At 38.5% G+C, this 14,652-nt stretch overlaps 2 protein-coding genes across 2 annotated transcripts in view; one reads left to right on the top strand and one right to left on the bottom strand.

Annotated features, from left to right (window-relative positions):
* The window catches only part of ruvbl2 (RuvB-like AAA ATPase 2), a 75,369-nt gene extending 71,923 nt beyond the window's left edge, over positions 1-3,446 (top strand). Inside the window, exon 15 of the mRNA XM_039775194.1 lies at positions 3,371-3,446. Coding sequence (XP_039631128.1) covers positions 3,371-3,396 — 26 coding nt within the window. The 3' untranslated portion in view covers positions 3,397-3,446. The remainder of the gene's footprint in view (positions 1-3,370) is intronic.
* Positions 3,447-4,233: 787 nt separating this feature from the next.
* Positions 4,234-9,501, bottom strand: LOC120542331 (gonadotropin subunit beta-like). The gene is made up of 3 exons (XM_039774710.1): positions 9,458-9,501; positions 4,739-4,925; positions 4,234-4,648 (listed from the first exon to the last, which is right to left on the bottom strand). The coding sequence occupies exons 2-3, from the start codon at positions 4,922-4,924 to the stop codon at positions 4,409-4,411; spliced, it is 426 nt and encodes a 141-aa protein (XP_039630644.1). The 5' UTR covers position 4,925; positions 9,458-9,501; the 3' UTR covers positions 4,234-4,408.
* Positions 9,502-14,652: the final 5,151 nt, after the last annotated feature.

The raw sequence follows: 14,652 nt of genomic DNA, 5'->3' as shown, positions 1-14,652 counted from the left end.
AGAAACTGGATGAATCGGTAAAAGCTGAAATGGCGGTGTTTCAGAGCATCGGCAAGCGCAGGCGTTGTTTAGAACAAGTGTATCAGTATCTGATGATGAAATTATCGGCACCCTTGAAATTTTCCCAGAAAATGCACCATTTATCCCAGAAAATTGTTGCAATTACAAATGTTTTGGTATACACATGTTTATTTCCTTTATGTGCATTGGAACAACACAAAAAACAGAGAAAAAAAGCCAAATCTGACATTTCACACAAAACTCAAAAACCAGGCTGGACAAAATTATTGGCACCCTCAGCTTAATATTTGGTTGCACGCCCTTTAGAAAAAATTACAGGAATCAATCGCTTCCTATAACCATCAACAAGCTTGTTACACCTATCAGCTGGAATTTCCAACCACTCTTCTTTTGCAAACTGCTCAAGGTCTCTTAGATTTGAAGGGCTTTATCCCAAGGCTAGGGATAAATGCCAAAAGGGACTCTGCTCTGTTGGGCCCTTGAGCAAGGTCCTTAACCTGCAATTGCTGAGCGCTTTGTGTAGTGAGAAAAGCGCTATATAAATGCAAAGAAAGAAGAAGAACAGCAATTTTGAGATTTCTCCATAAGTGTTCAATCGGATTTAGATCCGGACTCATTGCTGGCCACTTCAGAACTATCCAGCGCTTTGTCTTCAACCATTTCTGGGTGCTGTTAAAGGTATGTTTGGGGTCATTGTCCTGCTGGAACACCCTTCACCTCTGACTCAGACCCAGCTTTCTGACGCAGGGCCCTACATTGCGCCCCAATATCTTTTGGTAGTCTTCAGATTTCATGATGCTTTGCACCCAGTCAAGGCATCCAATGCCAGAGGCAGCAAAACATCCTCAAAACATCTTAGAACCTCCTACATGTTTGACTATAGGTACTGTGTTCTTTTCTTCGTAGGCCTCATTCTGTAAACAGTAGAATGATGAGCTTTACCAAAAAGCTTTACCTTGGTCTCATCTGTCTACAAGACGTTCACCCAGAAGGATTTTGGCTTCCTCAAGTACATTTTGGCAAACTCCAGTCTGGCTTTTTTATGTTTCTGTGTCAGCAGTGGGGTCCTCCTGGCTTTCCTGCCATAGCGTTTCATTTCGTTCAGATGGCGACGGATAGTTTGAGCTGACACTGTTGCACCCTGAGTCTGCAGAACAGCTTTAATGTTTTGAAGTTGATTGGGGCTGTTTATCCACCATTCAGACTATCCTTCATTGCAGTCTTTTATCAATTTTTCTCTTCCGTCAACGTCCAGGGAGATTAGCTGCAGTGCCATGTGTTGTGAACTTCTTGTTTATGTTGCGCACAGTGGACAAAGGAACACGAAGATCTCTGGAGATGGACTTGTAGCCTTGAGATTGTTGATATTTTTCCACATTTTTTGTTCTCAAGTCCTCAGACAATTCTCTGCTCTTCTTTCTGTTCTCCATGCTTAGTGTGGCACACTCAGACACACAACAGAAAGGGTGAGTCAACTTTTCTCCATTTTAACTGGATTCAGGTGTGATTGCTGTATTACCAGCACCTGTTTCTTGCCACAAGTGAGTTCAAACAAGCATCATATGCTTGAAATAAAACAATTTACCCACAATTTTGAAAATATGCCAATTATTTTGTCCGGCCCATTTTTGGAGTTCTGTGTGACATGTCAGATTTGGCTTTTTTTCTCTGTTTTTTTGTGTTGTTCCAATGCACATAAAGGAAATAAACATGTGTATACCAAAACATTTGTAATTGCAACAATTTTTTGGGAGAAATGGTGCATTTTCTGGGAAACTTCCAGGGGTGCCGATAATTTCAGCCATGATTGTACTTATATGACAGCATGAACTGCTTGTAGTTAAGGTTAGTCTTTTATTGGTGTCAACATAATGCTGTAGTTTTATTAAAAATAAGTGCCATCATTCTAAAACCGTTCACATGTGAGATGCTCGTGCACTGTGTCATTCACGGGAGCCCGGGATTCCCGAATATCCGGGAATGGATTCCCTAATTGAGCCTCTATTTAGCCAAATGATGTTAAATAACCTTAAGTATTTACTTTGTTTTTGCTCTATTATTTGCCCAGGGAATCTCAGATGGCAAGAATGTGTTAATTACATCTGTTATTCTGTGTCACAAATTTAATACATTCTTTGAAGTGGAGCTTCACTAGTGCCATTGTTTGTTGTCCACTGTGAGTTTGTTGCCTGATGGATATTTCATGCTATCTAAATCATGCATTGTCAATGTACTTTTAAACAGTGAGTTTTAAATAGCTTTCATTTGATTTGAATAGCTTTTTTTTCAACTTAGGTATTTATGTTCCCCATTGAAACACATTGTTATCACCTTGGTTCTGAAGCAGCAGCAGAAATTTAGGGTCTTAAATATAAACATCTTATAATTAATGAGTGCTTATGCTTAACAGTTCAATTAAACTTGGGTGAAACACTAGTCTTCAGTATCAAGAAGTTTGATACCTGAGTGAAAGAATGCTGCATTCACCTGCTATCAGACAGTTGCGATTTCTGAATTGGAAATTTCATGTGTATGCCCTACAAAGTTGGGACTTCAAGTTGGACAATTAAGAAAAAAAAACGTTCTACCCAAATACTATGAACTGTGACAAAAAGTTTAACTTTCGTCTCAGTCAATTGTATCAAAAAAAATATATAATGCTCATTTATGTGATACTCATTTAGTTTATTTAGTTTGCTCCTTACTTTCATGAAAAACACAGTTTATCTTTAATTGCTTCCTACTCAGAAATCAAATAACAAATTAGTAACAAACAGCGACATTGTGTTTCTCCCAAAATTTATCTGGAAACATATTAAACATGAACTTTTTGGCTCAGAAAAGTCTATTAGTATGAGAACACAGTAGAAGCCTGTAATGGAGCAGAGCTCAGATTCAGCCACTTCTTTTTTTCCCATTGCACATTCCCCTTTATCTCTGTTTTTGTTTGCTAGAACTTGGGAAGGTGGCTATTAGTCTGAGGACAAATTTCAGTATTCCTCCTACATTTCAAAGATGTAGTAAGTTAATTAGTGACTCCTGACTCGGTGTAAGTATATGGAGATGTGTGTGAGTGTGGCCAACAATGGACTGACTGACACTTTTTCTAGAGTTGGTTCCTGCCTTTTGTCTCTCTCTTTCTCATGATTTAATAGCAGTTTTCCAAAGTTGTCTCATGTTGGCTGAACCCAATATCCAGGAATTGAGCTAAGTAGATCTGAAAAGTGATGGATGGATATTTTACATTTTTTATACAATTGAATACCAAAATGTTTAATCTTAATATGTTCATACATATCTGTGTAAATATACTGATTCTTAAATGTATCCTTTTATGCCTTCACCCCAGAAGGAAACCAGATGGACACTTCATAGATGTAACTGCAGGCTCCTGATTGATGGAGAAAGCTGAATCCGAGAACAAAGAAAATAAAGATGAAAAAAGTAACCTAGAATTATCTTTTTTTTAAACTGTTTTGTGGCCTGCCCTTCATGAGTTTATCTTGCACTCTAACCTTCATGGAAGCTGTTGACTGTCATTTTTGTCACCCTTGTTAAGACAGCTCAGAATTAAAACAAACACATGCCTTCTTCTAAGCACCAGTCTCCATAGCTCATCTAGTTATGTATACAAGCCTCCTGCCCTAAGGCAGCCAACATACAGTATGTGACAGATGAGACACTGAAAACTTTGGCTTGTTTTTCAAAGCTCTTTTTCTTTAACTCAGACCAAATTTTGAGTGATGATCCCTTCTGTTGTATTATGCAGATTTGTTTTTTCAAGCATTTTGTAAAATAAATAGATTTTATATAAATGAAAATCACTGTCTGGAGTTCATTTCTGTATTTTAAATAAAGAGGAGTTAGAGGGGAACATGATGACTGTCCTAAAAGTTCACATTATACTGTAGTTGTTTACTATATACATTGTTAGGTAATATTATGGAAGCTCTTAATTATATTTTCATATAGCATGCATTGATGTTAAAAAGGTTAAATAAGACAACATATTGGGTTCAATCACTTGTTTTTATTCTTATGTATAAGAAAACGGAGGTAATTGCCTTGGCTGTGGGAATAGAGTGGATAGCAGGAAACTGGAAATTTTGCAAAGGGCAACCTCACCCAAACAGGCTGTGCTCTCTCCATTTCACTGTTTTGTTTTGTTTTTTTTTTTTTTTTTTTGGGGGTTTTTTTTTTTTGGGGTTTTTTTTAGCTTGTAGCCTGCAAAGTTTATTCTTGGCCTAGAATGAGAACCAGTCAATTTTTGAAAAGACAAGGCTCCTTCTTGCTGAGAAATTATAATGGGTACAGAGGTGGTGGGATTAACCTTCTACACGTCTAGTTGTGGGGTTACTCGGACTGCAAACCCCATTCTGGTCTTCCTCTAAATTAGGTAAAGGTGTGCTTTGCCATAGATACAGAAACTCGGGGAAATGCTTTGAGTGGTGCAGTCAGAATAATCCAGTTTGCACAAACTACAATAGCAGCTAACTGCTACAGGGTATGTGAAGTAGGGATCCACACCATGTGGGCAGTCAGGAAGTTTAATTTTCTCATATCGTATCTCCTTGTACGAGCAGACGTGCTGGTAGAGAGGTGCAATGGTGCTCTTGAACAAAAAATCCTGCAATGAGAAGAAGCAGTGAGGCCTGCAAAGCATCAAGCATGCAATCTGTATACCATACAGGTGACCAACAAATAAGGTTTCACTCACCCTCGTCAGGCAGTATCCACTGCAAATTCTTGTGGTAATCAGCACACACTTTGGACACTCTTCCTTTTCTACAGAGATGGTCTCATTGACCGGCTCACAGTGGCGCAGTATAGAGGCATAGGCACAAGTGTGAATGAAGAAGAAGAAGAAGAGGGTGAGCACCTTGTAATGATACAGGTAGTTCATCCTGAAATGGAATATTAGAATAACTTTGACAGGAACTGACCATTCAGGCCTACAGAGTTTTCAGACTTTATTTGCCTCCGTTTTCTAAAATAACATTGTGCCAGTTTCTGAGAGTCCCTAAAGTATCACTCTCAACCACACTTCTTGGTAATGTATTGCATGTGTTTGTGGTTTTATGTGTAAAGAAAAACTTTCTGATGTTTGTTTAAAATCTGCCCTTAGGAAGTTTTCATCTGTGCCCCTGCGGTGTTGTTGAAGATCCTCCATTCTAATTCCTTTCATAATTCAAATAAAAAATCAGTCATCACCATTTACTCTCCATTTGCATAAACTGGAAAGGGTCAGCTCCTTGAATGTTTCTTCATAACTCATTCCTTGCAGTCCTGGAATCCAAATAGTCACTCTTCCCTGAATTTTCTGGAGTTCTAGGTCAGTTTTTGTAATATGGAGATCAAATCTGTACATATTACTAGAGATAATAGAACTATTGCATTTATATAGTTTAAGCATAATTTCTTGTGATGTATACATAACACATCATGCTATATACCTAACATCCTGTTAGCATTCTTAATGGCTTCTGTACACTCTAGATATATACAGGAGATAATGACGTGTGCACTATGACTCCTAGGCCATTCTCATAAGGTGTAGTTTCAAGTTTCAGACCTCTCATTGTGTATATTCAAAATCTAACATTTCTACTTCTAATTTATAACACTTTATTTTTCTTACGTTAAATTTAATATGCCACAAACCTGTCTCCACCTGTGTTCTATCCAGGTCTCTTTGTAATGATTCATCTGATTATAGATTATCTACCATTTCACCTAGATTTGTATGATCTGCAAACCTCTGTAGCCTGTTTTCTTACATTCTTATCCTTACCGTTTGAATATATGTAAAAAGAACGTTTACCCCCAGCACTGCTTTAACATCAACTAATGCTCACTATACCTGTTTGCTGTAGCATATTAGTGAATTATGTTCTCTCCATGCTGGCTGTCTACTGATACAGCTATTCTTGGCATGTGCTGCTGGGTTTTTTCTTTAATAATTGCTTTAATTAATTTTCTAGTAGTACATGTTAAGTTTACTGGTCTATAGTTACTTGATTTTGCCCGATCACCTTTGTAATATAAGAACATAAGAAACCTGACATACAAGAGAAGACCATTCAGTCCATCAAACCTGTTTTTTTAGTTGATAGCTGTCGAGATTCTTTTAAAAGGTTGTTGTTTTTTCTGCTTCAACCACTTGGTTCCAATAACTCTGTGTACAGAAGTGGTTCTTTATTTCAGTCTTAAATACGCTTAATTTTCATTGATGTCCTCATGCACATGATTCACCTTTAAACCAAAATAATATTGTTGGATCTACTTTATCAGTGCCTTTGAGGATTTTAAATACCTGGATTAGATTCCCACATTGTCCCCCCGCTTGAAACTAAACCTGTTTAATTCTGCCAGTCTGTCAGAGTACAAAATGTCTTCTCTGCACAGCTTTGACTGCTGCTGTGTCTCGTACTGTGGTAACCAGAACAGCACACAGTACTGCAGATGCGGTCTTACTAGTGCTTTATATAGTTTGCCTTATATTGGTGTTATGATTTAACTCTGAAGTTTTTTAACTGCTTCTGTACATTACTTAGTCGATGAAAATGTTGTGGCAACATAAACCCCTAAATCCTTTTCAGAGGTTGCTTCCTGTGTGACAGTATCTCCCATATTGTGTTTATTTAACTAGTGTTCTTTTTGCCCACATGTAGGAAATTTAATACATTTTTCTACTTTAACTGTATTTTTCAAGTGTTTGCTCAGTTCTGAAGCTTGTCCAGGTCTTTTCGCTGTCTGCCATCCCTCCAATTTAACTAAATTGCTTACGAGTGGATATTTTGGAAAGATAAGGTTCAATCGTTTTAATATGTGCCCACTAATCCCCTTAAACTTTAGAACAAATGTTGTCTGGTCCTGGTGACTAATTAGTTTTGAGTTTAATTAATCTAAGCAGCACTTTTTTCCCTGTAACATTTTCAAGTCACTGAGCACTTCCTTAGTACTCCCTGTTACTTTTGGAAGGTTATTGAATTCTTCACAGGTATAAACTTAAGTAAAATGCAAGTTCAAAGCATTTTCTATTTTATTGTTTGTATAATTTATTTAGCACTAAACTTTCAAGTGCACCTCAACACCTCTCTCTTCTTTTGTTTCTGAAGTACTGAAAAAATCTCTTTTGGCAAACATTTGCCTTTTCTGCAATGTTTCTCAAAAGTGTCTTTTAGCTTTTCTAATATCCTTTTAAATTATTGCTCTCAATAAGCACTATTGTTCGCTCTGGTGTTATGTGCCTTGCACACTTTATGCATTTTGTTTTTCCCTTGCAGTATCTTTTTCTGTACCTTTTTTATTCATATTAGAATTCTTCCTTACTGATTTACAATTTTGGGATAAAATTTGTCCTGCTATGTAAAATTCTTTTAAAGCCACTTCTGGTCTTTTCAGCTGTCTTCACACTGAAAAGCATATCCCGGTTTATCTGTTTTAGACTTAGCTGCACCTGATCAATCTTTTCACTGTCAAATGTATTATATTATGGTCATTAGATCCTGAAGGTTCAAAACTATATGCTCCCATTAGGGGAGATTATCCGTCGGTATGATCTGAGCTTCCACTGCTATGCCGATGACGCACAACTTTATGTAAGCGTGGATGGAACTGCAACATCTTCACCTGTTGCACTGACAGATAATTTTTTACAACTCAATCCTGATAAAACAGAAATCTTATTAGTTGGCACCAAATCTGTCCTCTCTACCCTTTGTGGGCTAAAAATTGACATTGATGGGATCCTGGTTAAACCCTCAGCATCAGTCCATAATTTGGGTATCATTTTTGATCAGCTTCTTACTTTTCAGTCACACATCAGCTCAATAGTACAGACAGCCTTTTCATCTTCACAACATTGCTCATCTGCATTCTTTTCTCAGTGTGAAAGATACTGAGTCGCTCATTCACGTTTTCATCACTACCTGTCTGGACTATTGCAATGCTTTGTTTTATGGCCTCCCGACTAAATATATCAACAGATTACAATATGTTCAGTATTCTGCTGCTCGTTTACTTACACACTAAAAAATCTGCTTACGTCACTCCTGTCCTCTGTGACTTACATTGGTTACCGGTTTCTTCAAGAATCAAATCTAAAATTATCCTTCTCACTTTTAAAGCCCTTCATGGTTTAAACCCTCATTATCTTCTGAGCTGCTGCTTCCTTACACTCCTGCCCATGCATTACGATCATCGGACGCTAAGTTACTCACTGTACCTAAATACAGGTTACTAACTATGGGTGGTAGAGCTTTCAGAATGATAGCCCCTAAAACTTGGAATTCTCTCCCTGTCAGCCTTCGCATGGAAAAGTCTATTATTAATTTCAAATATCTGTTAAAAGCACATCTCTTCAATGAGTAGTATTCTTCTTTATGTATGTAAGTTCTACTGTCTTGTATTGAATTGTAAAGTGTCCTTGAGTGTATAAAAGGCGCTACAGAAATAAAACATTATTATTATTATAAAGTTCAATTGCATCTACTCCCAGAATCCTATTCTGATTTTTACAAAATAGTAAATAAAGACAGACTTCCCTGTTTTGCTTGCTTTCTTTGAAATTCATTGCCCTTGTCTATGCCATGCTTAAAATACATTTCCTTTTCAATTTACACTTATGCCCTCACACGCCTAATAGTGCTAATGTTCCCCCATTACGATAGCTATGTACTGAGTTATCTAGAAATCCTCCACCATCAGCATTAAAGCTTGACTAAATTAAGTTAAAGGTTTGCTGCCGTGATTTTCTGTTGACAAGCCTTAAAAGTGAACCTTGTATTCAAGTATTCCGATCCTCTTTTTGCATTGGGCTAAACTATGCATATGGAGGTAGAGACTTGTTCTGCTCTAAAAATATTAAACCCATTTAAAAGGATGAAAGGAAAGCAATGGAAAACATATTTCCTGAATTTTTTATTTAGATAGTCCAGAAATTAGATGATGTGACTTGCTCTTGACCAGATTTGCAAAGAAGCCACATCTCACTTCAAGCCCAGAAGTAGTGTCCATTGCCCTGTCTCCTTTCTTGGGAGACCCAGGCTATTATCCAGTCTGCATACATGTATGCTAACCGGAAGAGAAAAAAGGCAGTGTCACTAGTTAGTCCTTCTCATTGGTCTAAAATAGAAAAAAAAAATTAATGTGTTCTTTATAAACAATAAAAAAGGATATTGGTACCTGTTCTCTATCATGGAATGTGCACTGCTGCCCAATCTTACATGGTTCTGATATGCATTACCAAGCCCTTTCATATTCATCTTTTCCATTCCACCCTCTTCTAAAACACTTTTGGCCCTGTTCTGACATTCTCTTCTCAAAGCCATCGAGTTTCCTTATATCCTTCTGTGCCACTTGCTCAGGCCTCGTTGCATCACCCTAAATCTGTTGTGCTATAAGTAGCGTTATCCCCGATATTTGAATATCTTACCTGACATTCAGTGGTTTCTGGAGCTCAGCAGGCAAGGGCACACAGGCAAGTTATGGACCTGCGCTCCGGGTGCCAGACTCTTATATGCAGAGTAGCTGGCACATTCTGTCTCCTAGCTGCCTTCTTGCCATGCTGCAGTCACAAACCTTGGCATTTGAGTCACTCTGATCTGCACGTCATGGAAGGAACATGAGGGGGATGGTGGCCATGAGAAATAAATGCCTGTTACCATGTAAGCAATTCTGATATAAAGCCCTAGGAAAATGTGAGCTACGCTAGGGGAAGAGATGGGCATCATGACTTTCCTGTAGAACATGAGAGATTTGTATCGAAGGAACAAAGTCTGGCAATTTTAATTCTGAGTTATCCACTGTCCTGCAGTTTTGCCTAGAATGAATGGATAGAGAAGACATGATCTTCTACCCGTAGCCTGGCTGCTCTGAAATGGCTGCAGAAGAAATTTAGTCAAGTAGGAGCTGTGCACTGCTGTAACAAATTGGTATCCCAGTGAGCTCTCTTATCTGTCTCAAACTCAATTTCATTACCTCAATGCATCCACGTCCTTGTGGAATTGTCAGTATTACTGTTCTACTTAAAGTACAATGGGACCCCATTAATCAGAATCAGAAGCTCATTTATTCGCCAAGTATGCTTGCATACTAGGAATTTTTTTCTGTTTTTCCATGACTCTCCAAGTATAGTTCTGTGACAGACATGCATACAATTGATAAGTACACACCTAAGATAATTGTAACGTAAAGAATGGAAATCATGAGTCCTCCTAGAATATTAAAAATGTGAATAAATGGAAAGTTAATCAAAATAAATGACTTCCTGTTTAAACACACAGGGTGCATGAAACCGATTATAGAAGTATGATATTAGAAGAGAATCATAAACTGTTCTGGAAAAAAAGATTATGTTGACAAAATATTTTGTTATGTCGGAAAGGCTTCTTCTGGGGTTGGTTTTGGCATTGTACCAGACGCTTCCAGGATGGACTCTGGACCCCATTCTGGATTAGCAAGTCTGATAATGGATAGTAAGAATATAATGAAAACACCTTTCTGACATAGTGTAATTAAGCAACAAGTTTTATAATAATAATCCCCATTAGCCTACCACCTTGTTATGGTAGGGGGGACGTGTGAGTCCTTATGATCTTTATACTTCTGGTAGGACCACCCATGCAGATAAGGTCGAGGGGAAAGGGCCAGACTAAAGGCAGTCTACTAGCCACTCTGACAGAGATAATAAATGGAAATGGATGATACCTAGAAATGGATTTCATACTGCCTTGGTCATCATCCAGGATAAAAAGCATCATGATTTGAGTTACATAAATGCCCATATTCAAAAAATGAGCTATAATCTCCCTTTGCTACTGGTGATGAAAGCAGCACCTGCCCAAATATTATAGATACTGCAAAGGTCACTGCAGAGAGTGGTGGGCCAGACCAGGAGACCCAGACTGCAATGGCTGTTTTGGGGGTCCCCAAGCCCTTGACCACTTAAGTGGGCATGATCTGCCAATGTGCAAAATGAACAAAAGATAACAAGTTCATCATGTGTACATATACAATTACAGGATTAGAAAATGACATAACACATTACACACAGAAACACCCAAACATAGAAATCACAGAACAAAGAATCATAGATCAGTGATGAATTATCCTCACACATAACCTCATCTCTCAAACAAGATGTGAACAAATAAAACAGGAAGTTGCTGTTAACGTTCAGAAAGAAACAGGAAATATCAACAATAACACAGTCTCCTGCAACACATTACTCAATTCACATCAACCCAGGAAACCTGCCAGGGAATGCCAACTAGAAGAAACCCAGATTAAGGATATTAGTTAGGCATGACAGCAAAAAGCACAATGAACATATAGATACATACATAAATATACCTGAACAAAAACCTGTGACGAAAACACATGGGCTAAAACAGTACACATTATGCATATTATGAAACAATACAACTAACAATTCCAAAATATAGAAAAACTATACTTCAGACACATATTGACCAATAGCACGCCTCCCACACTGCTGGTCTTCTTCCCTCTGGTCTATTGCAGTTCAGCATAAGAGCAGAGCAACTTGGATCAAGAAGCTGGGACAAAACATGGACAATGAGCAGTACAGGAGAAAGCTGGAGCAGAAGTTGCAGAACAACAGCATGAAGGAAGTGTGGGATGGGATGAAGATTATCACTGGCTGCAGCTTGAAGCGGGGTGCTTCCATCGAGACAGACGTGGAGAGAGCAAACCAAATGAACAACTTCTTTAATAGGTTTGATCACAGTAACCCACTCTCACCTCGGAGTACTGCATCCTCCAACCATCCTTCTGCTGATACCAGCATAAGTGAGACATCCCCACCCACAATTACAGCAGCCCAGGTGAGCAGAGAGCTGAAAAGACTTTGTGCCAGCAAAGCAGCGGGTCCAGATGGTGTATCGCCACGATTGCTGAAGGCCTGTGCGTTGGAACTGGGGAGTCCTCTACAGCGCATCTTCAACCTGAGCCTGGAACAGGGGAGAGTCCTGAGGCTTTGGAAAACATCTTGTATCACCCCAGTCCCAAAGGTATCACGTCTTAGTGAGCTGAATGACCTCCGGCCTGTTGCTCTGACGTCACATCTGATGAAGACCATGGAGCGGCTGCTGATTATGTGAATTTCCCCTTGGGATTAATAAAGTATCTATCTATCAATGTAATGCCAGAAAACTTCAAGCAAATCACCTTAATAGATCTCATAGAAACAGTACAATAAACACACCACTGGAAGGCACCGGCCTTGGATGGAGTTCATAATTTCTGGTATAAGAGGTTTACCACTCTGCACTCAGAACTGATTGATGTACACTATACACAACCCACAAAGAGATACATCAGACTTTAACAGAAAGCATTGCATACACGAGCCCAAGTCAAAAGACACCACAGATCCCCAAAACCACTTGTCCTATCACCTGTCTTCCCATGCTTTACAAAATACTTTGTGCACGCATAACAAACAAAATATCAACACACACATTACAGATAATGATATACCTACTGAACAACAAAAAGGCTTTCAAAGGCAACACACGGCCACTTTTACTGGCATGCCAGGTTTTTTACTCACATGCAAATTGCAATACATGAATAGATGAAAAATTCAACTTTTGTCCTGTTCTAATGAGGATCCTTGTTGTTTATAGCCATCCATGGAAACATGTCAGCCTTACTAGTCACTTTAGGTATACCTGAATCTTTTGTTGTGTTTCTTTGCTGTTTTTTTTTCTCTCGCTTAAGTAAGTCATCATGTATGCCCAGTTTTTAAAATGAGTGTAGTATAAACTTGTCTTTGGTTCATTCTTATGGTTTTGAGTAACGGACTTTGTAGTTCATGTTCGTATTAATTGATACATTTGACTTAAAATGGTGCAGGCATGTTCCTAGAACTGAATGGATACAAAGTATTCTGAATACATATTTTCTATGCATGATGCCACTATGGAATTTGTTTTGACATTTAGGCATTTTTAAGGATTTAAAATGAGGTAATTTTTTTGAAAACTGACCCATATCTGTCAAGTCCACCTCCTCACTTTCTTCTGTAACAAGCCAACAGGGGGAGTACAGCCACCCTAACCTGGACACACACAGGCCGGACATAGGTTCAACTCAACACCCGTATTTATTTACAGCAAAACGTACACATATGACCAACACCACAACACATCTATATTACAGTCCCTCAGGCTTTGTCTTCTTCCTCCTGACTCTGGCTCTTCAATGGAATGTGGTGGCTCCACTTCTTCAGGTTCCAGGAGTGTTCCAGGTGGCTCATCACTCCAAGGCGTGCTGGAGGTCCTCTGTAGGGCTCTGCAGTTTCCTCTGGCAGTCTCCACAGAACCCAACGTGGCTTCACCAAACCCCAGCTTCCAACATGCCCTGCAGGAATCCGTGGTGCCAGCCTCCCAGGAGGGCTGCCATCTAGTGTCCCTGGAGCAGTATTGTCTCAGCAATGCCCTCTCCCCTGGTCCTTCCACTCTGGCCCGGTAGTGTCAGTGACCGCCCATCACACTTCTCATGTTCACACATCTTTGTGTGCCTTTTCTCTTTTGATTTAACACATGCTCAGTGCAAAATGCTGTTCTGTCTGTCAACTAACATGCACATGCAGCCTTACTCACAACATTATCATGAAGTCTGTATTCTAAGATTGCTGGTATATTATAAGTTACCGTTGTGCTCTGTGATTGATGGCAGACAGTAACCTTTGATAAAATTGTATCAGAAAATGCCACATGTTAGTTATATTTTCAGTCATTTTGCCATGCAATCTGCATGTTCTGATAACAATACATTCTTCAACAGGAACTCATCAACAGCAAAAAATGGAAAATAATATTTTGTAAAATATCAATAATAATAATAAGTCATTACTCAATAACGAATATCTCTATACAAAGACATTTAAAAGACATATCTTTAAAATAAATATGGTGATACATACTATGAGTGATCACTTGCTCTTAAACAATTACACAGGTATTTTTTTCCTGGGGATAAAAAGAGGGGTAAAAAAAATCCATAGCAAACGCATCATTGTTAAACTCAAATTTCACCTCTTCCATATGAGTGATTAAAACCATTTGAATAAAATACTTTACGTTCTATCAAATAAAACAAAATTACTAACCTGTCATAACCACCCCTTCATCCTTATAAATAGTGGAGGGATCTTATTTTTGCAGAAGGTGAGATTATGCTATAAAACTCAGTTTTCTCGTATATTACATGCACAGTTGTTCATGGAAGATTAAAACTGATTAAATGTATTTTAAATTCTTGCAAGAAGCAATCTATAGCATTCCTTATCTACTGTGCTTCTTGGCAAAATGAACACTGGGTAATTAAAATTATGCATACTATCAGGCAGACTTCTATAGCACTGTCATATCTATTGTGCCCCTTTATCCCTTGGCCTTTGCTGTAGAAATGTGTGCCCCCTGTCTTCTTCTTGCAAAATGAACACTGGAGGACTAAAATTGTTCAACATTTATTTTAAGAGATTGTAGAATGTCTTCTATATCAATTTTATATTTAATGTGCCCCTCCATTCCATCCACTGGAGGTGACATTCATTTCCACGGCTGGAGCAGAGCTGTAGAATTGCTTGCCTTCTGACTG

The sequence above is a fragment of the Polypterus senegalus genome, chromosome 13, assembly GCF_016835505.1.
Source record: "Polypterus senegalus isolate Bchr_013 chromosome 13, ASM1683550v1, whole genome shotgun sequence".
In the NCBI taxonomy this organism is placed as follows: Eukaryota; Metazoa; Chordata; class Cladistia; order Polypteriformes; family Polypteridae; genus Polypterus; species Polypterus senegalus.
This window is presented reverse-complemented; position numbering and strand designations above follow the sequence as displayed.